Here is a 23,294-nt window from a genome sequence, read left to right as displayed (position 1 = left end):
AAGTGAAGGTAGAATGAGAACTAGCAGGCAGCTACCGTAAGTCTAATGATCGCTACTGGGAAGAGGAAAGAGAACAACGCATCACTAGTGGCCGAACCTAGAGGTTCGAGGCTCACCTAGACGGCAATCAGCGGGAACAGACCTCAGATAGACAACGGTCAGTGTGAGGATGAAGATGAGAAGATGAGCAGAGGAGGAAATGTTGCTACTATACTCACTGCTCAGTCCTACTTATTGACAACACCCCCCCCCCCCCCCCCCCCATATGGTTAGAGAAGTGCAAGAAGGATAGAAGAGAAGCAGAGGACAGACTGGTCTGTGTTTTTTCCCGTTTGTCAATCAGTGATAAGAAGAAAATTCATAGAAAAAAACAAAAAAACAAAAAACATTGATATTTATTAACAATCATGTCTGCTGCAATCTGGCAGCCTTAAACTTTGACATCCTTTTGGGGGGTTGCTGGGGCAGCGGCGCTTCAGGCACCACCTCCTCCTGTTTCCTCTCCAGGATGGTGGGCAGAGCTGGGGGAGAGATGGTCAGATGGGGGAGAACCGAAGGCATCGGGTCCTTTTCTATCACTGTGCCTGAAAAAGCCTGGAGAGCAGAGGGTGAGTTAAAAACACAAGTATTCTGCAGATTCACAGTGGGATTGAGATGAAGAACAAACCATGAAAAACAACTGACTTATCCAGGCGAAAAAAAGAAAAAAGCTCAAAAACGAAACTACGGGAGGACCATGCGCCGTTTTACCTCAAATCTACTGCCGGGCTGCTGCGGGAGCGCCGTGGGACTGTCCTCCTCCGTGATGCCGTCGCTGGTGTCGCTGTGCGTCGCCTCGTCGTGGCTGAAGCTGCGCCCGATCATGCGCCGCTCTTCAAAATCCGCCGCGCTGCTCTCGCTCGTGTCGCTGCACACGCTGTTTTCCCGACTGCGCGACTTCAGGATGGATTTCCTGGGAATGGGTTCCCCGTTCCTCACGTCCACAAACAACCTGAAAAAGGCAACAAGGCTTCGTTGCTGCAGTATCTTCTTCTACAAGTTCCCTTTGATCGTCCAGTAAAAAAAAAAAACAAGCTGCAAGGGAGCTATATTTAGTATCCTGATTAATCGTGGCTGTGTTTTGGGTGTAAGGTGAATAAAAGCATCGCCCCATTCCCTTTAAAAGCCAGGTGCACGGCTATTTAAAGGGCCGCGCCCGTCTTACAATGGACGCTGCGTCTCCATGGCATCTGTGCCATCGACCATGTTGCTCTGACTCCATAGGAGCAAATCCACCGATATTGAACTGGGGGGGGGGGGGGTGTGAAATAGTGATGAATGGATTGCAGTCTGCGGATCGGCTGGGCCAGATCATAAAGATTTATTGTTATGATTAATCGTGGATGGAATGCGGGTGGGTGACATTAAAGATATTTATCTTTAATGAGGAAAATATTAATTACATTAAATGTAGAACCCCCCCCGCCCCCCGCCCCCCGACAGAAAGAAACATTAAGTGCATACCCGGCCAGAGGGATGGTGCATTTCTTTGCAAGGTCCAGCCGCTTCTTTTCATGCAATTAATCTGATGTAGTAAATGTTTTGTATTCTGCTGTACTTCCAAAAAGGTCAGACACACACAGACGGTGTTCCAGGTTCATAAAGCAAAAAATGTTCAGCGAAAATTCAGAGCTCCATCTCAGTTTGTTTCGGCTTTGTTTGCCCGTCAACATGCACAACCGAGCTTCGCGCTGCGCATGCATGAGAGCTCATGGTGTCTGCAGTGTGGTTTGTACCTGTAAATGTCTGCTGGCGTGGTGATTTTGTAGAGTTCGTGATGGGCGTGTCCATTACTGTGGCCATTTTTCTTTTTCCGCTTCGAGTGCTCCTTCTGCTCTTTCCGTTCGCTAAACTTCAGCATGGTGTTTTTTCCTATGTTTATCCTCACCTGGAGAGGAAAGGAGAAACGGGATAAAGAGAAAGTCACCGAAACATTTGCAAAAGATTGTAAAGTAAAGTCGTCCGTCGCGCCGTGACCTTCTTGGGTTCGACGGTGTGGGAGAAAAAGATGGTAGGCAAACAGCTGGCGTCTTCCTCGTCGCCGTCTTCCTCCCCTTTCCCGTCTGCATTTGGTGATGTTTTACTTGGAGGAGCGGCGGCCCAGCTGGGGTTCAGACTCCCTCCGCCGACAGGCGGTTCAGCGTCTCCCTCCTTCTCTTCTTCCGAGGACAATGAAGACACGTCTTCGCCGTTCATGTCTGCATTATCCTGTAATCTGGAGGCAAAACATGTAAAAGAATCAGGTTACAAAATGTGAAATCAGTGATGGGACTAAGAACACCGCCCGAGTGTGCGTTAGCATCCACCTGTCCTGCTCATCTTGTAGCTCCTCGAGCTTCTCAAGCTCATCCAGCCGAGCCCACAACTCCTCCTCGGACATGACGCCTTTCCTGCTCGGCTCATCGCCGCCCTCTCCTTTCTCCTCCTCATCCTCTTCCTCTTCTAGGACCGACGCAGCATCAGACTCGGGCTTTGCATTCAGTTTGTGGGCTATTCTTTGCCGTCCTGCAAAAGCAAGGAAACGAAATTCCCCAACCTTCAGAAAGTCATTATGAGTGTGACCTTCATTAAAAGTATGGCCAGCGAGCTTTCTTCTCTTTCAATAGGTCAAGATGTACAAATAAAATCCGGACGGAAAAAGGGGCCGATACCTTTGGCGAGAGCGCCGCCGTGTCCGGCATCTTCTCTAATGTCAACATAGTCGCCTTTACTCTAAAAAAGAAACCGTGTCAATACTCGCGCCCACATTTATGCGTCTCGCACAATATCTGTCAAACAACTGCTGGAGATGCAACGTACAGCTGACATGCTTTCCAAATTCTTCACGAACCCAACTCTGGCTTCAAAGTTTTTCATCGTCTTTGACAGATCGTCAAGTTCCCCCTTCACATCTGCAGACAAAAACACAAGATGTCTGCAGGCGGACAGAGATTTAAACAAAACATTTAATCTGACAATGGCAGACAGCAGCTGAGGAGTTAACATCCTGAACAAGTTGGGGAGGGGGTTCATAATATCTTCTTCCCTGAATACCACTCCGGATCATTAAATCTTGACAACAATTAAGCCCTTTTTACTAATGGAAGCAGAGGGCCCTTGTTTCCATGGCAATTGGGAGCCCCTCCAGTCAGCGCATCAACTGGAAGTGAGGAAAGGTCAAACACAGAAGGCCTGACGACTGTCTGACATGTTTCAGCTAGCTGTGTTTGTATTACAGCACTTAGCTCTGTAATGGCAGGCTGGGCAAGGTCGGGGGGGGGGGGGGGGGGTTACATTTGTGCTTCACTAAACACTCTGATCATTTTCACATCAGAGACCATTACTTGGGCACATTTGAGATTTTCAGATGTAAAATGAGCAGCAAGGCAAACATGGTTCTGTAAGAACGGCTACACACAAGCCATGTTAGAATAAACACTGTCCCTTTAATCCCTTTAATCTCTGACAGCTCTATTGCATATGAAGGACTGTTTGTGTCGTATAAACTCTTGTAATATTTACAAAAGTAGTGGCGATACGTTGCAGTGCCATGTAACATCTAAATCAAACCGCAGCACAGCGAATGAGCCTCGCTGCTTTAGGTGACATGAAATACCCCTCAGTTCAAAACGAACTCAGTGTTTTCCTCCCCTTCTTCAGCGACCACTAAGCCCTGGTGCAGCAGCACCCTCTGCTGGTGGACGCTGGACAGTAGTGCCTGCGAGGCTGCATTAAAACGACAACATCCTTTCGTTCCTCAGGGGGGGGGGGGGGGGGACAGGAAATGGACTTACATTTCATCCTGCGTTCAACAACTTTCTGAGCCTGCTTGGCAGAGCACTTGGCAAACCAGTTGTCGCCGAGCAGCGCCGTGACCTCGTTGGTGTGAACCAGCTTTCCAGGCATGAAGGCCAAAGGGCCGACGGGAACCTGGGAAGGGTAGGGCAGAAACAAGAGGTCAGTTTCAAGTTAGAAGATTAATCAAGCGCCAGTAAATGAGGCGTTTGCAATTTACAGCAGAAATATATGTTCTCAACGTTATATGTTAATTGTGGGGCACAGCATCTTTATTATAATAGCGCTCACCATGACATCATAAGACAGCTGGTCTGGGAGAGTCTGAAGGCGTTCGTTCAGGGCTTCATAGTCACCCGACACCTTCAGCCTACGAAAGCATTGATTACAGTTTTAACGGCAATACACGACTTCGTTTGAAGCTTCAGCTTTTCTCTCTGAATGTTAACAGAACAAGAAGAAGAGTATTTTAGACTGTATTCCATATTTGTTGCATCGCCTTGGCTGCAGACATTTTGATATGTCACAACACAAGCATGGAAAATATCAAATCAATGGATAAATTCCATTTAGTTCACGCAGGCTCACGATGGACTGATGCCGCTTTCGAGTTTATGATCAGTCTGGTGATTTCACCTTATTAATAATTACTAGTCCTCTGTGAACAAGATCACAGAAAAGTAAATATAGATTTTGACAGAGTTGCCAGTAGAAGTTTTATGTTTCCAAATTCATTCAGAGAAATTGATCACATTTTGCTGAAGTTGTGCGTATTGCATTTCAAACATTGAACACGTGCTCCACAAATGTGATCGCCATTATCATTCGGGATCCAAGATTTTTCTGTCGATTGGCTCCAGTATCTGGTGGGTTTTAAGACTACATTCTAACTTTAAAACGATTGACACCCATCAATAACAGGAGGGTAACACCAGATTTGATGCTTTTCTGTCATCAATTCAAAGGCCAATCACAGTGAAATTAGCCTTGTATATATATATATATAAATGCTGCTGCTTTGAATGACATCAAATTTGCTCAAGTGCTCAAAAGCAACAAAGGCAGGAGAACGGTCAGCATAACTTCTAGAACTATTCATGGGACTCGTAATGCTTACCAGTGCTGAATCCGACTATCACAGTCTTTCACCACCTGTTTTAAGAACAAATTATTTCATTATGAATCCTGCAAAATCTGCACAAATTACACAATCTTGTGTTTCGATGTGAACCAATGCGCATTTCTCGTTCTGTTCAATCATTTCACAAAAACAATACAAAGGCTAAATTGCAAAATCCTGCTTTGCAAACAGTGAAAGGAAACGTTTGGTCCAATTGGAACAATGCTGGGACATAAAATCCAACCGGATACGGGAAGTCGGAGAGGAAGACAAACACAGCTGCTAAAGTCACATCCACGTTATTCAGCATCCGCACAAACGGCCCTTCTCTCTGACATGTGGTTCACAGAAATGCATGAATTCCTGCACTTATGGAGTATTTTATTGGACACTGGGTTGTGCAAAATAAAGATAAACTCGCTTTAAATTCAAACATACCTCCAGAAAGCATTCCCGGAACTAGAACTTTAAAAAAAATGTGAGCGACCGCGGGAAGCTTCTGTAAAACGACGTGCAAAACGCGACGTGCATATTAATACGATTCGAGCGGAGTGATTTGTACGCAGTGTTTTAAATAAAAAGGCATGTCAGTGGATCCACTCGTGTTTCGGGAACCGTGAACCTGGCGCGCCGCGTGGCGAGTCCCTGCTAGCCGTCCAAAGTGTTTCGTGCCAGCGCGATTAAATTACCTTCTCGTGTTCCTTTCGGAGCCTGGAAACTCCGTCCAGATGGTCTGTGGTCATTAGTCCTTCTTCAGCCATTGTTAAACTCACAGTTACAACAGGAGTGCGTTGTGTGGCGGCCCAAAACGCTGAGCCGGGCTCAGGGTTTGTTGTTGTGAGTCCTAAAGAAGTGTTTATGAATGCAGCAGTAGCTTTCCCGCAGGCCCGTCCTGGTCGTATTCATCAAGATGGCGGTCGTAGAGATCCTCACTCTCCGGACTGGAACCATTTCACACGGTCATTTCAAGATTGCTGCATGACTTCCAGAATTATCCACGCTTTTGATATTCCCAAGGTTGGCAAATATACTACTCCCCCCTCCCCGAGTAGTCTTGCTGCGACGGGCGCATCAGTGTGACGTCAAAACAACAAGTCTGGCACCGGAACTTCCGTTCAGACATGTCAGAATAAAATACTTTATAGTCTCGTTTAATTTAGAACAAAGTCACTTTAAAATGCAACCTTTTTTTTTCACTGGCAAATTTGCTTGAGTAATCTGTGTGTTTTGAAAGTAAGAACTATATTCTGCTTCTTATTAGTAAAGCAGTGATAAAACAAATGAACACAACAAAAACCAAAAGCACAACCACCATACATTTCTACGGTGTCTTAATTGGATTGTGGAATATTTGACATATTCAGTATTTATAAGTGATGGTTGCATGAGTAAACCTCCCTATCTGCCAATCACTTCATCATTTCTAGAGGTATAGACCTCTAGGCGTGTTTGTGTGTGGCCGGCCTGTATGCGCGTAAAAGTAGTCGAATAAATAAGAATTTCCCCATTGTGTTGAGGGAGTAAAAATGTTGCTCTTCTTCTAAATAATAGTTGTTTTTATAATCTCTTCAAAAAAATCTTAAATTATTTGTCATTATGCCTGCAAATAAATAATGCACACAACGGATCTAGTGGGTCCCTGTATGTTGGCGTGGGTGTACAGACATTCATACACGGACTTTGATGGAATACCCAGTTACATGGTCTATTTCCTGGGACAAATTTATATTATAACTGTGCCTTGGTACTTTTCACTGCACTGTTTGTTTACATGTTGCAAACATAAAGAAATCCAACGGATGAGTTTAAAATACAAAAAAAAAAAAAGCATCTGTCATAATAAGAGATGATGTTGATTGTTTTAAGAGTAACAATGTATTAGTTATTAGTGAATATACTCCCCAAAAAACGTATAAAAACTCATATTCACCAAAAAAGAACAACTTTATTAAGATATTTAATTTTCGTAATTATGTGATGACAAAAACTTTTAAGCACTTAAATCATAAATTGAGGGGTATTTTCGGTGACATCTTACCTCGTGATCGACAGACGATAAAGATAAACCTCAGCGTGCATGTTTTCTGAGCAAGAAGTGTAGTCCTCGATTAGACGACAGCCCCTGAACGTAGCATTTTGTTTTGAGCTCCCATCAGGCTTTTCGGCCAGAATCATGCCATCTCAGATATCGGGACTGAACAGCTGGGAACACTGTCAGCAACTATCGATGAGGATCTCTGAACGTTGTAAGGTACCGAGAGTTTTATATTTCCATATAATAATTCCTTGTCCCGTGGTTCTATCAGTAACCAGCTGAGCTTCCTGTCTGACTGGGGGGGGGGGGCAGAATTCCCTGGCTGTTGCATAAAGCTTCGACTGATTTTGTGGGTCCTGCTGTGACACTACAGATCCTTGCTGGACCCACAAAATCAGTCCAAGATTCCTGCAACTGCCAGGGAATTCTGCCCCCCCCCCCCCCCCCCCCCGTCAAGCAGGAAGCTGAGAAAGTTCAGGACATGCAGGAGGGATTCTGGGAAAACATCACCACTTTTAGGAAGAAAGCATATTTTATCTGTTTTAATGATTTCATATTATTGCTAAAAAAAATGTGTTGTGCTAAAATGATGACTCTGATCTGCAGTATGTGCCATCGAATTGATGACGTCATGAAGCTGTGCTGCGAGTTATCGACCAATCAGCAAATCCAGATCACAGTGAAAGGCTCGGGTAAAGGAGCAGCAGCGGCTGGGGGACTGGCATTTGCTGGAGGGCTCGTTGGGGGTCCTCTAGGTATTGCAGTAGGTAAGTGGTAAAATGCAATTGAAACAACTGCATCACCTTGTTGTACTACTGCTATACCAAAAGTACCCGAATGTGCAGTACTGTATACCGTATTTACAGAAATGATTGTTATTGTAAACATTACACTCACCTTATACAGTGTGTTTGAAACCCTCCTAACCTGTAGGTGGTGCTGTTGGAGGCCTCCTGGGCTGCTGGCTGACCAGTGGACAATTCAAACCATTGCCTCAGATCATAATGGAACTCAGTCCTCAGCAGCAGCAGAAGCTTTATGGTGATCTTATGGCCGTCCTTGGAGACATTCAGTGGACAGATTTGGTCCAGCTAACTGCACTGGTGATGGGCAATGCAGCGCTAAAACAGCAGCTAACTGGTGCCCTCCTCGGTTATATCACCAAGGAACTCCAGGCAGAGGTGCACTATGTGGATTAATCTCTGGGAATCATGGGATTACCTGATTTCTGGAGTTTGTATGCTCAGCAAAATGGATTTTTCTTCTTTTTTTTAAGATTGTGTACTGATTTTGAATTTGGAGTCTCTTTGAATGTGAAATTGAATATTGGAATACGGGTCAGACACCATCTCAGTGGTATCAGGCTACACTGGTACAGAGCTTAGTACATTATTTTGTACAACTAGAATAACCTATTATTGAAGGTGCACTTGAAGGAATCATCGATACACTGCTACGCAAGTCTTAAATGGCTGACCTAATCTATGAATTTGAAAGCTGCTGTGAATTAAGGACAGCGTGTTTAAATACAAAGGATCATCTACTATATGTATATTGTTTTATTGCGATCACATTATTAAATATTTTATCAGTCAAGTATCAAGTTGTTCCTGTTTATTCCTGGTCTGAAAATGTCATTATTACTATGTCTGTCTGACATCCTGCTGCTGCCATTACTGACCATGTTCTGCTTGACTTCTTTGATTGTTTCCCCAGAAATACAGATCTATCTTTGCAAGTAAGATATATAAGTAATAACCCATATACTATCTTGGATTATGTTTGACTGATCTCATCCCACTGCAATTAAGTGTACTCCAAACAAATCTAGATATTTGACTGAATGCTCAATATAATTGTCGGTTTTATTGAGCAAGCCTGTGAATTGTTAATTTTTTCTTTAATACTCTACGGTTTCTCGTATCTATTTCTCTCAACTCTTGCTTTAGTCTATTTTGCTTGATTTTTGTGGATTGCACTCCTTAATTCTAGTATTTAGTGTCACACATTTGCACAATTCTGAATTGGTCAAGTTGTGTGAAATGATCTATTGAGAAAGCATTTATAGTTTAAAGATGCAATAACCCAAAAAGAGATTTGACATTTTTTATTAGTACATCAACAGCTTTAATACCACCCCCCAGATAAAGCCATCTAAAATCATATACAGAGGACAGAAGACAGCTCCATTATTTATCCCACTATGATTGTATCATCATCAGTAAATTCATAGTTGGGAACCTCCAGGTTAAGAGGAGCAGGGCCCTTCCTTATTCTTCCTGAGGCATCATAGTGCGAGCCATGGCAAGGACAATAGTATCCTCCGAATTCTCCAGCGTTGGCAATTGGTACACAACCAAGATGGGTGCACACACCAAGAACGATCATCCAGCGAGGGTTAATCACTCTGTCCTTGTCGTGCTGGGGGTCACGGAGCTCCCCAATATTCACAGCCTCCTCTGTGGCAATTTCTTTTTCGGTGCGGTGGCGGACAAACAGGGGCTTCCCTCTCCACTTGAAGGTCATGTTTTTGCCTTCAGGGATGCCAGAGAGCTTGACTTCAATCTTGGACAAGGCCAGGACATCTGCTGATGCACTCATCGAGGTGACAAACTGGGTGACCACCGTCTTGGCTGCATACACACCAATCACAGAGGTGGCTCCAGTGACAAGGTAGGAGAACAGCCTTCTCCCGTCACTGCTTTCCTGGGAGGACTTGTTTGGATCGAGAACTTCAGGGCGACGGTAGTCTGTAAAGTCAGGAATCTTGACATCTGTGTGGGCAAGGCAAACCCCTCCAGGAGCTACAAATGAGACATGATGCAATTTTTATTACAGATTAATAAAACCACAGAAACCATTTTGGAAATATTGCAGTATTGATTGCTTTCCCCCCAAATTAAACAAATCAGATCTAGAAGTCAAGAATAAGGATTGACAACAAAATTATTTTAGGCACGATACAGACTGAGTATTTTTTAAACTAACTATATATATAGTAAATTATATTGTATTACCATTTTGATTAACTACATAGTGGTACTTTTTTTTAATGTTTTATGGGAAAACCTGAAAAACCAACAACAATCCACCAATACAGATAATCAAAACAATGTTCAATATTGGATGTGATCATCCGTTTACGTCGACTGATGACGCTGTCACTTATTACAACTTTTTTCTCTGAAGTATTTCAAAACTAGATACAGTAATCTGATGAAGATTAATTAAAGCAACGCATTTAGACTGATATACAGTATATCGCAGCAAAGCGCGGTCTACAGATCAGAGAGAGCTCTTTACTTGCTAATCCCTACCGGTTGTTGGCAGTAAATTTATAGAGTTCAGACAACAACTGAACCATTTGCGAAATTTACACGGTACCAAAGCCAAACGTGGACATTTGTAACAATTTGTCAACTGAAGACGGCCACACGCCATTCGTCGGCCTTACCAGCGATGCGCACCAACTCCTTAGCTCCAGGAAACACCAGGTTTTTAACCCTGTGCTTCGTTGTCTGTAGGTAAGGGGACAGCCCCCCGAAACGAGCGGCCATGGACAGCATATTTGCCCAAAGTAAGAAGGACTCCACCCGCAGAAGCGACCGCGACCTTGTAGTGCTTAGAAATGGTGCACCTTTGTGATGTGTCTCACTAGGAACACTGTCTACCGATGCACATAGTTCCGCCTTAGCGTTATGGCGTGATTATGTAGTGTAAGTCAAAGTCTAACGAAAATCACAGCTGTTTTTTTGTGTCGACGTGGTCAAAAATAAATATATATCCAACAACGAACAAAGAATACGCAACAGCTAATTTATATATAAACCTTCTTATTTAGAACAGGCATTATATATTGGGCTCTATCAAGGGGTCCTCTTGATGTAAACAAGGGTCCTCACGCAAAATATGGAGACGAGCTACACAATGGTAACCTGATAATAATAATAATAAAAAACGGAAAGCGATAAAATGAAAATACCGAAAAGAAAGCTATTCCTTTTAATCATTTTTGCCTATGTGGCATTTTCTCTCTATGCTGCGTATAATGTTTTCTTCAGTAGCAAAGTAATATCTCGCGTCCACAGGGTAGTGAAGAAAGAGAACGGCGAACCGGCAGGTAATTTCCCGTGACACACGACCGTTATAATGCTGACAAAATGACAACCCAAAAACGTATTTATCGATGTATTTATCGATGTTCTACAACACAAAAAAAGTAACACATTTTGTGAATACAAAATGCATTTTTATGTAGGCGGTGTCAGAGATGGCGGCGCTGCTCCATTTCTAAACGACGAATGGAACCCGTGGGAGGATGAACAGGTTGAATACAATTCTGCCCTCAACAGAAGGAGAGACGTCTTTAAAAAGCACTTGGCTCAAATTGACGTGAACAAACCCAAAAGACACAAAGTCCAAATCTGGGGGAAAGCCGCCATTGGTAAGTTGTTGCGTTACGGGCGGTGTTGTGATTGGGCCTTGAAATGTTCGGGTTGTGTGCATTGATGCGGACACTAACATGCTTTCTTTTAATGGCTTTATAATTTATTATATTATATTTTAATATTGATGGTCCCTGTGAGAATTTATTTTTTTTCTTTTCAAAGATGAATTATACAGACAGTTTCACATGTAATTGCCTGTAGTGGTCATGAGTGTCGCACCCTCATCTTCTCCTCAGGCCTTTACCTTTGGGAGCATATTTTAGAAGGACCCCTCAACCCTACTGATAAGGTAGCACAATGGAGAGAAGGGGAGCTGCAGTCAGGAATGATAGATTTCAGGTAACAAGTCTGCTTTTGATCTCCAAAATATAACTCCTCATATCATACACCCATTGAGCGCGCTGATTTACTGCCCCTCGTCACTCTCTTCTTTGCCTCGTATCTTAAGTTTCTACACAGGACCGGCTGTAGTCCAGGGTCATGTTCCTATGGATATGAACAGCCTGGTTCTGGTGCTGAATGGTCGTGAGCAGCAGAAGGTCTCTTACGCCACACGATGGCTGGAGCATGTCCAGTCTATGGTGCAGTCCCACACGATATCCCATGTGGCCGTGGTGCTTCTTGGCAATGAGCGCTGCAACAACGATTGGATCGGCCCCTACCTAAAGAGAAATGGTGGCTTTGTGGAGCTGCTGTTTCTGGTGTATGACAGCCCTTGGGTCAATGACAAGGATGTCTTCCAGTGGCCTCTTGGTGTTGCCACGTATGTCTTTTTGTATTAGACCTTCTTGTGTGTGCATGTGTGTGCATCATTGCTGATGAATATATTGAACTTTTAGCAGACTGTTCATTAAATGAAGAATATTATCTTCATGCTCTGATTGGACTGTCTCTGTGCAGTTACAGGCAGTTTCCTATGATCAGGCCCAATGCCCAACTGATCACCTCTAGCAGACCATACCTTTGCAATTTCTTAGGAACAGTTTACAAAAATTCCTCCAGAGAACATCTCATGCAGGTGCTGAAACAATCTGGACTGGAAACGGAATGCATCACTGGTGCCAGGGAGAGGTAAGTAATCAATCTCATGTCCCAGTATCTACTGTGTTTGCCCATTTCAAATGTTTAATTTCAGGTTCTGGAAATATGAAAGTATAAATTTGAGTTGTGGTGAGACAAATCTACGACGTGAATTGTCTCATTTGAGCAATACTGAACTATCTTGGCTATCTATTACAGTATGTCCTCCCTCCTTGTTGCAGGTGGCTCCCTCAGGAGACAACAGACAGTCTGAAACAATATCAAACAGCTTTGGCCCAGAGTGAACTCACACTCTGCCCGGTAGGGATCAACACAGAGTGCTACCGCATCTACGAGGCCTGCTCGTACGGCTCAGTGCCCGTGGTTGAAGACGTGCTGACACCTGGTACCTGTGCAGCCGGACCCAGCTCCCCGTTGCGACTGCTGAAAGCTGCAGGAGCACCCTTCATCTTCATCAGTAATTGGAAAGAGCTACCAGCCATCTTGGCGAGGGAGAGAGGGATGAACCAGGAGCAGAGAGTGGACAGGAGGAGGAGGCTGTTGGAGTGGTACGCCAGCTTCCGTCAGCAGATGAAGGAGCGGTTCACTGAGGTCATAGAAGAGACTATATTTAAAAGTGGCTGAGCATGGTGCTTAATTAATTAAGGGATGAACAAACGATCAAAGATAGGTGTTCAATATTCATTTCTTTATTTGTTGTGGTTTGTGGAGAAATGTGTCATACTACTGTTTCTAGAACTTGAATATTCCATATTTATGGGTTATTCTAGCACCATTTACTTTGTGTGTGTTGTAAAGTGTTGAATACCAGATAGTAAAGGGCCCTGTGGCGCTGATGCATATTCATCATCTTAATGTTTACAATGGTGGAATGTGCAGGAATTTTGGAATTAATTAATAATAAACTGCCAGTGCAATTTTTGGGGTTGCATACAACCCATAAACTTTTGGGATGCTGTATAAAACATAAAAAAAGATGATAATATTTTCCTAAACATTGTGAGCATGTACACAATTGACCGGGTAATTGATTACCTCATTGACTCTGTTGATTATTGTATATATTCTTATTCTGTTTGTGATGTCAGCAACATGTTTTCTTTTTAAAAAATGAGATGGTTACAAGGGCAATAGGGACGTTTGTGGAATACCCCAAAAACACCTGACTGGTCGGCGTTTGTTGGTAATTGTCGGTGATAGTGTCATGACTGAGTAGCAAAGGAAGGAAAAGGTGTGTGAATGAGGGGTGTTACCGTTCTCTATAGGTTCTGGTAAAATCTGTCTTGAAACAGTTGATTTGCAAAATATTGTTTTCTATTTTATTTACACAATGGTGCAATTTTTTTTCTAAATCCAGTTATATTTTATTTTCGTATTTTGTATCTATTTAGTATTGAGATTCGTAAGGATGACTGAAGGCGTTGGCAAATGTTGGCCCTCTCTGAAAGTGGTTTATTGAACTATTTTGTATTGTGAGCATCTTGAAAATGGATGTTGCTGCTGTGGCATGTATTGCTTTTCTGATCAACCAATTCGTTTCTTTTTGTTCTCTTTATTTCAGTGTTCTGCATGTTTTTTTTTTAAATAAGTATAATAAAGTGATGGCCTGAAAAGTAGTCCGCGGACGTGCATATTCTGTGCTTTTATTTTACCGACAGATGGCGCTGTGAACTACGACAGTGAAGTCCGGTGAAATGTGGAGTAAAAAAAAAAAACTTTATTAAAACAGCACAGCTCAAGCGATACAATGTGGAAACATCGTGATATTTTCTGTTTCTTTTATGAGGACCGGATTTGGCTTGTGTACACATTCATTCATCCGAATCATTCAAGCAATAATCACATCTTATATAATTGTGTAGCTCCCTAGTCGATGGATCTTTATAACTAAGAGAATGAAGACATAGACTAAATAAGAACATTAAAAAATGACACAATACATCAAACGTTTCAGGGAAAACCAATATTTTGGATGGTCCGCGCGGTCTCTCCCTCACCCCACTGGTGTCCGTCCACTCGCTGCGTGTGCGCAGATCCCTCCCTCTCCCGCTGCCCTTCCTTCAGCTGGCGAGGGAGAGCGGCTGGGGGGGGTTAGTGCGTGTGTGTGCCAAAACTGGAAACCACTACTAAAATACACAGACCCGCGGTTTGGGCGGACTTTGGCGCCATCACAGCGCATCATTGACACTAGTTTACAGTGAATTCTGACGCAGGGACGCTGAAACTTGCGTGGTTGTTGTTGTTTCTGTTCTTCTGTGGTGGCGGCCGCACCGCCGCACCGCGCGGACCCCGCTGGCTGGAGCGGCCAGGATTGCGCATTCGTTCTGCCGCGTCTTCACAGTTTATCCGGTGGGAAGTTCTAGCCCTCCCCCCCCCCTGCTCCCCCCTTTCCTTGAGTTAAATCAATCTTTTTGTCTCGCGTTTCTTTTTTCTTGCCTCGTCTTTGTATTTTTTCATCCTCCAGTGCGGGGATGCATTTGTTGCGTTAAAATCCATCTTGTTGACAATTTATTTTTCTTCTCACAAGAAGTTTACAACAAGCCTGCGGCACAAAGAAGGCGGAAAATGTCCACGCCGAGGTTTAAAAAGGATAAAGAAATCATCGTGGAGTACGAGAGTCAAGTGAAAGGTACGTGGGAGTGAATGTTTAGCTCCGGGTAGCGTGCTCGTTGGAGCCGCTGGAGGAGTGCTTCGGACCGGGGTTAATGTGCTCGTTGGAGCCGCTGGAGGAGTGCTTCGGACCGGGGTTAATGTGCTCGTTGGAGCCGCTGGAGGAGTGCTTCGAACCGGGGGTAGCGTGCTCGTTGGAGCCGCTGGAGGAATGCTTCGGACCGGGGGTAACGTGCTGGTTGGAGCCGCTGGAGGAGTGCTTCGGACCGGGGGTAACGTGCTGGTTGGAGCCGCTGGAGGAGTGCTTCGGACCGGGGGTAGCGTGCTCGTTGGAGCCGCTGGAGGAGTGCTTCGGACCGGGGTTAATGTGCTCGTTGGAGCCGCTGGAGGAGTGCTTCGGACCGGGGGTAGCGTGCTCGTTGGAGCCGCTGGAGGAGTGCTTCGGACCGGGGGTAGCGTTAGTTTAGCTCAGCCTGTACAATGAGTCGTAGCCCGGGAGGTTGTATGTCGAATGAAAAAGTTTCTGCAGTTTTTCCCTGCTGTGTATTTCAGCAAACAATTGCGTGAAGGTGATTAGAAAAATCAAATAAAAAGATTGGTAATTGAGTTCTTTTTTCTTTGTTAGCATTGAAAGTGTTCCCCGCCGGCTCGAACGTGTCGCCGGTGAACAGAGCTTGTCCTGTCGGCTAGTCTGGTCCTCCATCTGCTGAAACACGTTCCGCTATCCGCTGGGTCCTCTCCATTTTATTATATTCATGTGTTTATTTATGTTTCTCCCTTTGGGTGTATTTGAATTGATTCAGCAGGTGTGATCAAACACTTTGAAGGATGTTACCTGGTTTTATTTCACAAACATTGCAGGAAAGACCAAGTCGCTGCTCCGGGCTTCCCCGAAGGGATTCGGATCCCAGCCAGCTAAAGTGTTGTTTGCATGCTGAGATAGATACCAACTGCCTGTATCCAACTTTGAGTCCAGAGTGGGTGGGGGGGGGGGTCGGGAGGGGGAGGGGGAGAGGGCATGGGCAACGTTCCCTCTAAGGTGAGATCGTGCGTAATTACGCACAGCTGATACTGTCTTCGCGCAGCGAAAATCGACGTTGCGCACAAAAAAAAAAAATCCAACCTAAATTGAAAATAACATAAATAAGTAAAGATTAATTCTGTGCTATTTCCCACTGTGAGTCAGTGAGTAGCCGGTGACTGGCTGCTCCGGCTAACGATGAGATTCACGTGTTTTTACGCATCTAATAGACTCCTGGCTTGGCAGAGAACTGAAAGACCCGACGCTGCTTGAGGGGATGGGCATGAGTCCTCATTTTCAAGGAATGCTCAGCACCCTTTATTCTCTCTGTGAGGATGATTAAGGGCTTCAGTCTCTATTAAATGACGAAGAGTGGTCAAAGCGGGGGATGCTGAGCAAGAGATGACGAAGCTTCTAAATTGTCATGCAGTACCACAAAAATAAACCAAATCCATGTTTTGCTGGAACTTAATTAAGGATTACAATGTGAAATGAATGACGTGTGAAATGCGGGTGCTGACATTTTCTAAAACGATTAAGGTATATAATGTGAAAGGATTAGATCATTTTGAGTAATTAGGCCCCAGCGCCTATCCTAGGCGTAAGGGGCTATTGCTTTGCAATGCTGTTGACGACGACCAACACACACACTCACGCCCACACACACCGACACTAAACAACACACACACACACACACACACACACACACACACACCCCCGACAATAAACAACACACACACACACACAAACACGAGTTAATGAGCGCAGGACATGAAATGAGAATCAATGCCAGTCCAAGGAAATTATACTTTTTTGAAAAAAGCTCTGTAACATGGGGGTTTAATTGTTGTTAATTGCCAAAATTGTCATCTATATCAAGACTCTGCTTGTTTTGGGAAAACAGAGCCATTAAGGAGATTAGATTAAGGCAGTGGAATTTGTTTTGTGCTTTAGCGTGTGCATCGTTTGGAGTCTGTTCTAGTGATTTCAAGCAGGCTAAGGATTGGTTGTGGGTAAGGACCGCAGGGTGTATTTTCAAAATCAATTTGGCAATGTGTCCATGCACTAGTCGTGTTGAAGAACACGCATAGTAAATACACACACACACACACACACACACACGTCACACTCACCTTTATTTGCTGCTTGATGCAAAAGGGAAAATCTCAAAGTGCCTGTTTTCCATGACAAGAAAATTATTTTTTAAGACTTTTTAACCTGACCCTTGTAGAAATCTTGTTAGAAAAGGTAGATTAAACTTTTATAACATGATTGTGCTCTCCACCTTATTGTTGTGTATATTGGATTTAGTATCAACACACTGTTTTACAAGATGCTGGTCTGATGTCAGACTGAGGCTTGCTCAGGACTCCTTTAACCTCTCCCAGAGCATCATTCGGGTCGCTCCCTTTGACCTCCTTTCATTGCTGTTGGAGTCAGAGCCCTTACCCCTCTGCATGCTCCCTGTGTTTGCATGCAGGGACAGTAAAAGCAGGAGATTGTTCTCTCTTCATATGGTCATCATTATGTTTCAGATAGCCTGAATTTTGCTAAAAGGGATAGGTGCAATTACAATAGCTACAGTGGGAGTTAATGTAGGCCATTTAATGTCAGAGGATGAATAATTGATTAGTAAATATATATAAAACCAAAATTCCTGTGTGGCAACATGAGCAGCTGTTGAGTCCAGCTGTCGCTGTAGCCTGACGTCTTGTGACGGTCGGATTCCACCCCGTTAACGCCGTGCTGCAGCCCCATGGTAGGACATGTCTTTATTTATTTTTGCAGCTGAACAATTCTTTGTGGTTTAAACTTTTTTTTTCTGTTTTGTCCTTTTTTTCCCCAGAATTCTGGGTGATGCTGTGTTTTATTTTAGATGTGCTATAGAATTTTTTTTTACTTGGACTTCCAAGCAAGACTCTGTTCTTTGAACTTTGCCATTTTCAGCACCAAAACAAACGATTGCATGAACTTGTTGCCGCGGATCGGTTGATGCCAGCATTCTCCAGAGAATGTTTTTTGATCTGTGATGCTGCATCTTTCTCAAAGGTGGTGATGGAGGTTAGAGGTTGAAAGACGACTGGAATTGCCCCCCTGGAGCACTTCTCCGCAGCATCACGCATCCATCCACCCACTCATCTGTTTTTCCCCCCCTTTCTCTATAGTGTGTTCGCCCCAGTTGTATGGCATAGTGTTCGGTATTGGTGTGTGTTTTGTGCATAAACTTGCAATTGCGCAGCCGGATGAAGTCGACAGTTGTTGACGGCGCCATCTGTTTGATGCTCATCCTTTCTGCAGTTTTAATAAACTCTGCTGAGAAAGTAATGCTTCACCTTCCCTGCTGTGCTTTTCAGTACCGCCACAAAGACCACCAGGACATTAGGGTAGCCACCCCTGACCCCTCACGCCCCCTTGCAATCCAAAGCAACCCCCATTCATGCTCCTGCATCCCTAAACCAGAGACAATCCTAAAAGGGAGCAGTTCAGATCATGTTGAAGATGCAACATGAATCGTGATGTATTATCGCTACTCTTCGGTAAAACCACGTTCTGCTGCTTGCCCCCCCCCCCCCCCCTCCCCTGCTCTGATGGTGTTTGTGTGGGATGACTGAACCTGCTAAAACGGATTGTGATTTATTGTGTAGCTGTGCTGAATCAGGCATTGGGCCATAAGAGAAACAGAGGAATTAAATCTTCGTTGTGGGGATGAAATAAAAGTAAGAGTTCAGAAGGTTTTGGAGAGATTTTAGCAACTTTCTAGACAATTTTAATTCCTTTGAACCACTGATGGAGCGCAGCAGATGGAAAGACAGGAAGGCAGACAGACACTGTTTGATCATCAGAACATACTGCTGTCTGCCACCCAGCAGGACTGGATTAGAGGAAAGGAGATTGGGGGGGATGGGAAGGAAGGGTACGAGGTCAGGACAGGAATAAGTGAAGGCAGAGGCTGCGAGTTCTGCCTTGGCTGATTTGGTCTAATCTTTGTGTGTGTGTGTGTGTTTGTGTGTTCAGCTGGTTTATCTTCCAAATGAAGCCGTTTATGTGTTAAGCGTCGATGAAGGCTTTTCAAGATGAGTGCTACAAGTCTCCAGTTGGTTCTTACCTCCCACATTCCATTAAACAATGTGTCATCTGCCACCTTGACTTTCTCTTTTCTCTGTCAAAACCCAACTGACCACGGTAAACTGTTCATCTCAGGTTCCCTGGCCTCATGAAGCCTCAAGCTGACCTGCATACAGTTTTAAATCCAAGCCTCATTTTGCTTAAACATGTTCTCACCAGTTTACATGCAATGTCCCTTGGTTGCTTTATCTTTTAACAAGCCGGCATGCTGTGCAGTGGTCTTTTATTTGGTGCGACAAACAAGCCATTAGGTCAGATCAAATCTCTAGTGATGTGGTCAGAGAGGAGCCTCAAACCAGGTAATGCAGATCTGTCATTATTGCAACCGGCATGAAAACTCGATCACAAAGTTTGTAGCTGTACTTGGTGTTACGGTAGTAAACTAACAACCACCTGGGTTATTGGTTATTTGAATTAACATTGTCACAGCCGGCACGATGTGGCTTCTGTTTCTGCCGTGGTTTTGTAAAATGATTATCGTCTAAAGTGCCGACCCCTTTTGTGTTTGTAAGATTGATGAATTAGAGCTGAAAGCAAAGAAACAACCATCTATAATTTCAAAATTCAGTCTCCAGCGGACACCCCAAAATGTCTTGTGGTGTTTTTGTGTGGTCACTCGGCCTCTTGTAACACTCTGTCTGTTTTTAGTAGTGCAGGGGAATCGGTTTCCTGCGGTCTCTGCTCTTACCTTATTGGCTTCTCGATCAAGGTTCATCGTGGGCTGCCACAGGAGGAGGCCTGAGCCGACGTCTTGTCTGCTCGGAACCAAACTCTCCTCCACACTCCCCCCCGCCCCCCGGATGGAAACTGGAGCCGTACTGTAGTTGCAAAAGCAGTAATGGATATGTGGAGGTTTTTAAATAAGAAGAGGCATCTATGGATTAAGATGCTAGATATGTTCCCCCACTTTTAAAGGCTTTACAGGCTACTTTGTTCAGCAGATTAAACATAAATCGCACTATTTATTGTTGTTGAGGCCTCGTGTCATGTGGTTATTATGCAACAGATGAAATAGCTGATAGATTTTTCTATAGTCTTCTTGTTCATGCTTTTTTTTGGCTGCCATCATCTTGCTTATGTGATAGTTAGTGTCCTCTCTCTGACCCTCTGCTGGCAGCCCGCTGTGCAGGAGAACCTGATCCTCTGATCCAAACTCCTGACCTGCTCCACGACTTGAATTCCCGCAAGTCCTGCCAACTTGATTTGCTAGATGGCTGTGGCTTTCCTGCAGATGACAGGGATTGAGAATGATTGTAGGCCATTCAGTCAAATAAATCTGTGTCTATTTTTCAGGTGCATATTGATGCCCATCTGTGCAACTTAAACTGCAAAAAAAAAAGCATTTCAGAAATGTGTTTTTGTGTTTGGATGCACGTGCTCAGTCGCACTGCCCAGCACGGACACAGACATTGTGGCCTCATGTATCTTATACAGTACTTTTTAATCATACATCGTGGAGGGAAGCTACTGTCTCTCCCGCAGTGCTGTAATTTGTCCGGGTTAAAATGGCGTGCCTCGGAAGTGTGATGCATGGCAACCTGTCTGGTGTGTGGTTCATGCGTGACCGGAGCGCGGTTACACATGCACGAAAGGATGGCCTCTCGCTCTCTCTCTCTCTCCCCCCACTCTGTGGGAGGCAGAAAATAGAAAGCTCGAGACTTGCTTGCTACTGTGAGGAGAAACAAAGAGCAGTGAAAGCTGATCTGTCTGTTCTTTTTTGCTCTTTGTTCCACGCTCTTGTGCTCGGAGCAGCTGCCCCTGAGGTTGGTCACATTCTCAGATCTCGTGTGTAATCCCAAAAAACATTGGACAGATCTGTGTGTCCCGCTGCTCCCCACAGGCAGAACTGGCTACTGATTTCACCTGCCCGGTCCTGCCAAGTCGGTATTCATGCTGGAAAGGTGAGAGAGGCTCTCGCTGAGATATTCAGGAAGCCTTTTGGTGAAAGACATCCGTGTCATTTTGGTGCCTGAGAGCCTGCTCTCTCAGAGTTGGCTCCTGGTTCTTAGAACAGTGGGAGAAGATCGTCAGTTAAAGCCTCCCTGAGGGCAGGTCGGGGGGGGGGGGGGTAGATAACGGCATGTAGCTCTCTGTCATTTCCTCGGTATTGGCTTCCACTATAATTATCTAAAAATGAGTTCCTTCTAAAGCCTTTTCATTTGCTCATGTTCTCCCTTTGAGTCTATCTGTGTGTGTGTGTGTGTGTGTGCGTGTTTGTTTCCCAGATGTTAGAATGCCAAACTGCTTGCAGTGATTCTGACTTTGACAAGGCGACTGATTGGTGTTCAGGCTGGAGTGCAGGACAGGGTGAGGGTACTCGGCCTGAAACCTGAGAGAGGGGAGAGATCGAGATGCGATTAAACCAGTCGGCTGTGTCTTTGTTCAGTTTACAAAGACGCGTCACTGACATGGCTAAAAAGACTTGCCCCTCTTACAGCACCGGTAAATTGTGATCATAGTTCGGGGGTGGGAATAACTGACTGAAATGTTGGTAATACTATTTGTTTGTGTTTTCCTTAACATACATGGTTTTTCAATGTGCTGACATTAACATATAATTATTTGTTTCTACCTACCACTCTCCTCAAGAGTCCTCTGTCTGGTTTATTTTAAGGTTTCATAAGAGGAAGGTTGAGCAAATATTTAAGAAACCAAGTCTTCCTGTGCAGTATTGAGTTTCCTCACTCTCCAGACGTTTGCTTTGAGACTGTCACCTTGGTTATTTGCAGTCGACGAGCAATGCTCCCTCTTTCTTGGTCCCTGATGACTCATTCAGAGTTCTTAAACAGCCAGTAAAGCGTGTTTAGATTGGTTGAAGCTAAATGAAGAAGTCTTTCCTGTTTGTATAATTATGCGTTTGCTTCGATTTATGGCTCGAAGACGAGATCTCAGTGGTGTTTTCCTGTGACTGGAGGTTAAACCCTTCAGTCAGTTTCCTTTGCCGTAAGTTACGTCCAACTCTGCTTGTCATTGTGCTTTTAAAATAAATAAAATCTGTTCATGTTGTTGTCATCCAGTGCTTTGTATCCGTTGGTCCATACTATCATTATTCAGTTTGGACAATCAGATTTAGATTCAGTAGAACTGCTTCGCACGCTTGTTTTTATCATAGATCGATAGGCAGATTGTTTTTATTCATAGTTAATACCCCAACATTTTGAAAGTACATTTTTTCCAACGTCTTTGAATTTATGCCTTTGAAGATATTTGAAATAACGAAATCCTTGCAAGAACCAAATAATCTTGAAATGATTAGCCTGTTTAATAAGCTGATCTTAACCCGTCTCAGTTTAATGAAGACAATGTATTTTCTGTACAGTTGAAGGACCGCTCTTGTATCTCTCGACCCTTCCTTCCTTCCTTCCAGAGATCAGACTCCACATTCCCAAAATGAATATGTTTACACGAGGCTCAAGTCGACTCAGCCGTCACAACTCTGAGCAACGTGTGAGAAAAGATGAACCAAGAAAGCTGGTGGAAAATCTTGTGTGCAAAGTTTTCAGCAACTTCACACTCCAGAAAACGTTTAGATAAATGCCTCTTGGTTGTCTATGTGTGATGGTTTATCCGCCCCCCCCTTGTCCTTGATGCTATTTACAGCTACACCAGAGCCAGCTGATTTCTGTTTTTGTATTTATGCCATCTTTTTTAATAGGCAAACGGTTTCCTTAAATTTGGCTGCTGTGCATATCTTAACTTCATGAACTGTTTTCCTAGAGTCGGTTGATGCCATCAAACTGTATTTCCTGATTTGTCTCTCCTCATTCATGTATTATGCATTTCGTTTTATTTAAGACAGATTGATGGAATAAACATCAATCTTGATTAGTAAGTACTTTTAGCCGCACTGCAGCATCTCCACTGCTGTAGCACTTCTCTCATTACCTGTAAATCTTTCAATCGAGATCCCCTTAGTAATCAGTGCTGCTTGTTGTGTACACACAGCAGGGCTTGAAAAAAGTTCCTTTCTTTATTTGATGGCTGTGTGTGATGTGTCTCAGCCAGCTGCTGCTTTGCAGATAAGACATCTATCTCATTCTTCTTTTTTGACTTGAAAGTAGCTTTGTCTATTTAAACCTG

General features: G+C 44.0%; 5 protein-coding genes across 5 annotated transcripts in view; 3 read left to right on the top strand and 2 right to left on the bottom strand.

Moving 5' to 3' along the window:
- Positions 1 to 272: 272 nt before the first annotated feature.
- Positions 273 to 5,964, bottom strand: uri1 (URI1 prefoldin like chaperone). The gene is made up of 11 exons (XM_068739458.1): positions 5,623 to 5,964; positions 4,931 to 4,965; positions 4,105 to 4,183; positions 3,813 to 3,948; positions 2,839 to 2,930; positions 2,691 to 2,751; positions 2,346 to 2,544; positions 2,017 to 2,254; positions 1,776 to 1,927; positions 751 to 991; positions 273 to 594 (listed from the first exon to the last, which is right to left on the bottom strand). Exons 1-11 carry the CDS (start codon positions 5,692 to 5,694, stop codon positions 406 to 408), a joined length of 1,494 nt encoding a protein of 497 aa, XP_068595559.1. The 5' UTR covers positions 5,695 to 5,964; the 3' UTR covers positions 273 to 405.
- Positions 5,965 to 7,115: 1,151 nt separating this feature from the next.
- zgc:112052 (protein C19orf12 homolog) lies at positions 7,116 to 8,564 on the top strand. The gene is made up of 3 exons (XM_068739564.1): positions 7,116 to 7,184; positions 7,575 to 7,735; positions 7,902 to 8,564. Exons 2-3 carry the CDS (start codon positions 7,576 to 7,578, stop codon positions 8,165 to 8,167), a joined length of 426 nt encoding a protein of 141 aa, XP_068595665.1. The 5' UTR covers positions 7,116 to 7,184; position 7,575; the 3' UTR covers positions 8,168 to 8,564.
- A 496-nt stretch (positions 8,565 to 9,060) lies between these two features.
- Positions 9,061 to 10,635, bottom strand: uqcrfs1 (ubiquinol-cytochrome c reductase, Rieske iron-sulfur polypeptide 1). Its single transcript, XM_068739536.1, has 2 exons — positions 10,423 to 10,635; positions 9,061 to 9,772 (listed from the first exon to the last, which is right to left on the bottom strand). The coding sequence occupies exons 1-2, from the start codon at positions 10,532 to 10,534 to the stop codon at positions 9,162 to 9,164; spliced, it is 723 nt and encodes a 240-aa protein (XP_068595637.1). The 5' UTR covers positions 10,535 to 10,635; the 3' UTR covers positions 9,061 to 9,161.
- Positions 10,636 to 10,940: 305 nt separating this feature from the next.
- On the top strand, positions 10,941 to 13,081 carry rxylt1 (ribitol xylosyltransferase 1). The gene is made up of 6 exons (XM_068739780.1): positions 10,941 to 11,088; positions 11,227 to 11,412; positions 11,653 to 11,755; positions 11,865 to 12,179; positions 12,317 to 12,487; positions 12,679 to 13,081. The coding sequence occupies exons 1-6, from the start codon at positions 10,941 to 10,943 to the stop codon at positions 13,079 to 13,081; spliced, it is 1,326 nt and encodes a 441-aa protein (XP_068595881.1).
- A 1,941-nt stretch (positions 13,082 to 15,022) lies between these two features.
- Positions 15,023 to 23,294, top strand: part of srgap1a (SLIT-ROBO Rho GTPase activating protein 1a) — a 51,487-nt gene continuing 43,215 nt past the window's right edge. Inside the window, exon 1 of the mRNA XM_068739784.1 lies at positions 15,023 to 15,086. Within this exon, the coding sequence (XP_068595885.1) occupies positions 15,023 to 15,086 (64 nt within the window). The remainder of the gene's footprint in view (positions 15,087 to 23,294) is intronic.

The sequence above is a fragment of the Brachionichthys hirsutus genome, chromosome 5 (assembly GCF_040956055.1).
Source record: "Brachionichthys hirsutus isolate HB-005 chromosome 5, CSIRO-AGI_Bhir_v1, whole genome shotgun sequence".
Lineage (NCBI taxonomy): Eukaryota > Metazoa > Chordata > Actinopteri > Lophiiformes > Brachionichthyidae > Brachionichthys > Brachionichthys hirsutus.
Note: the sequence above shows the minus strand (reverse complement) of the source record. Positions and strands in the feature narration are given on the sequence as shown.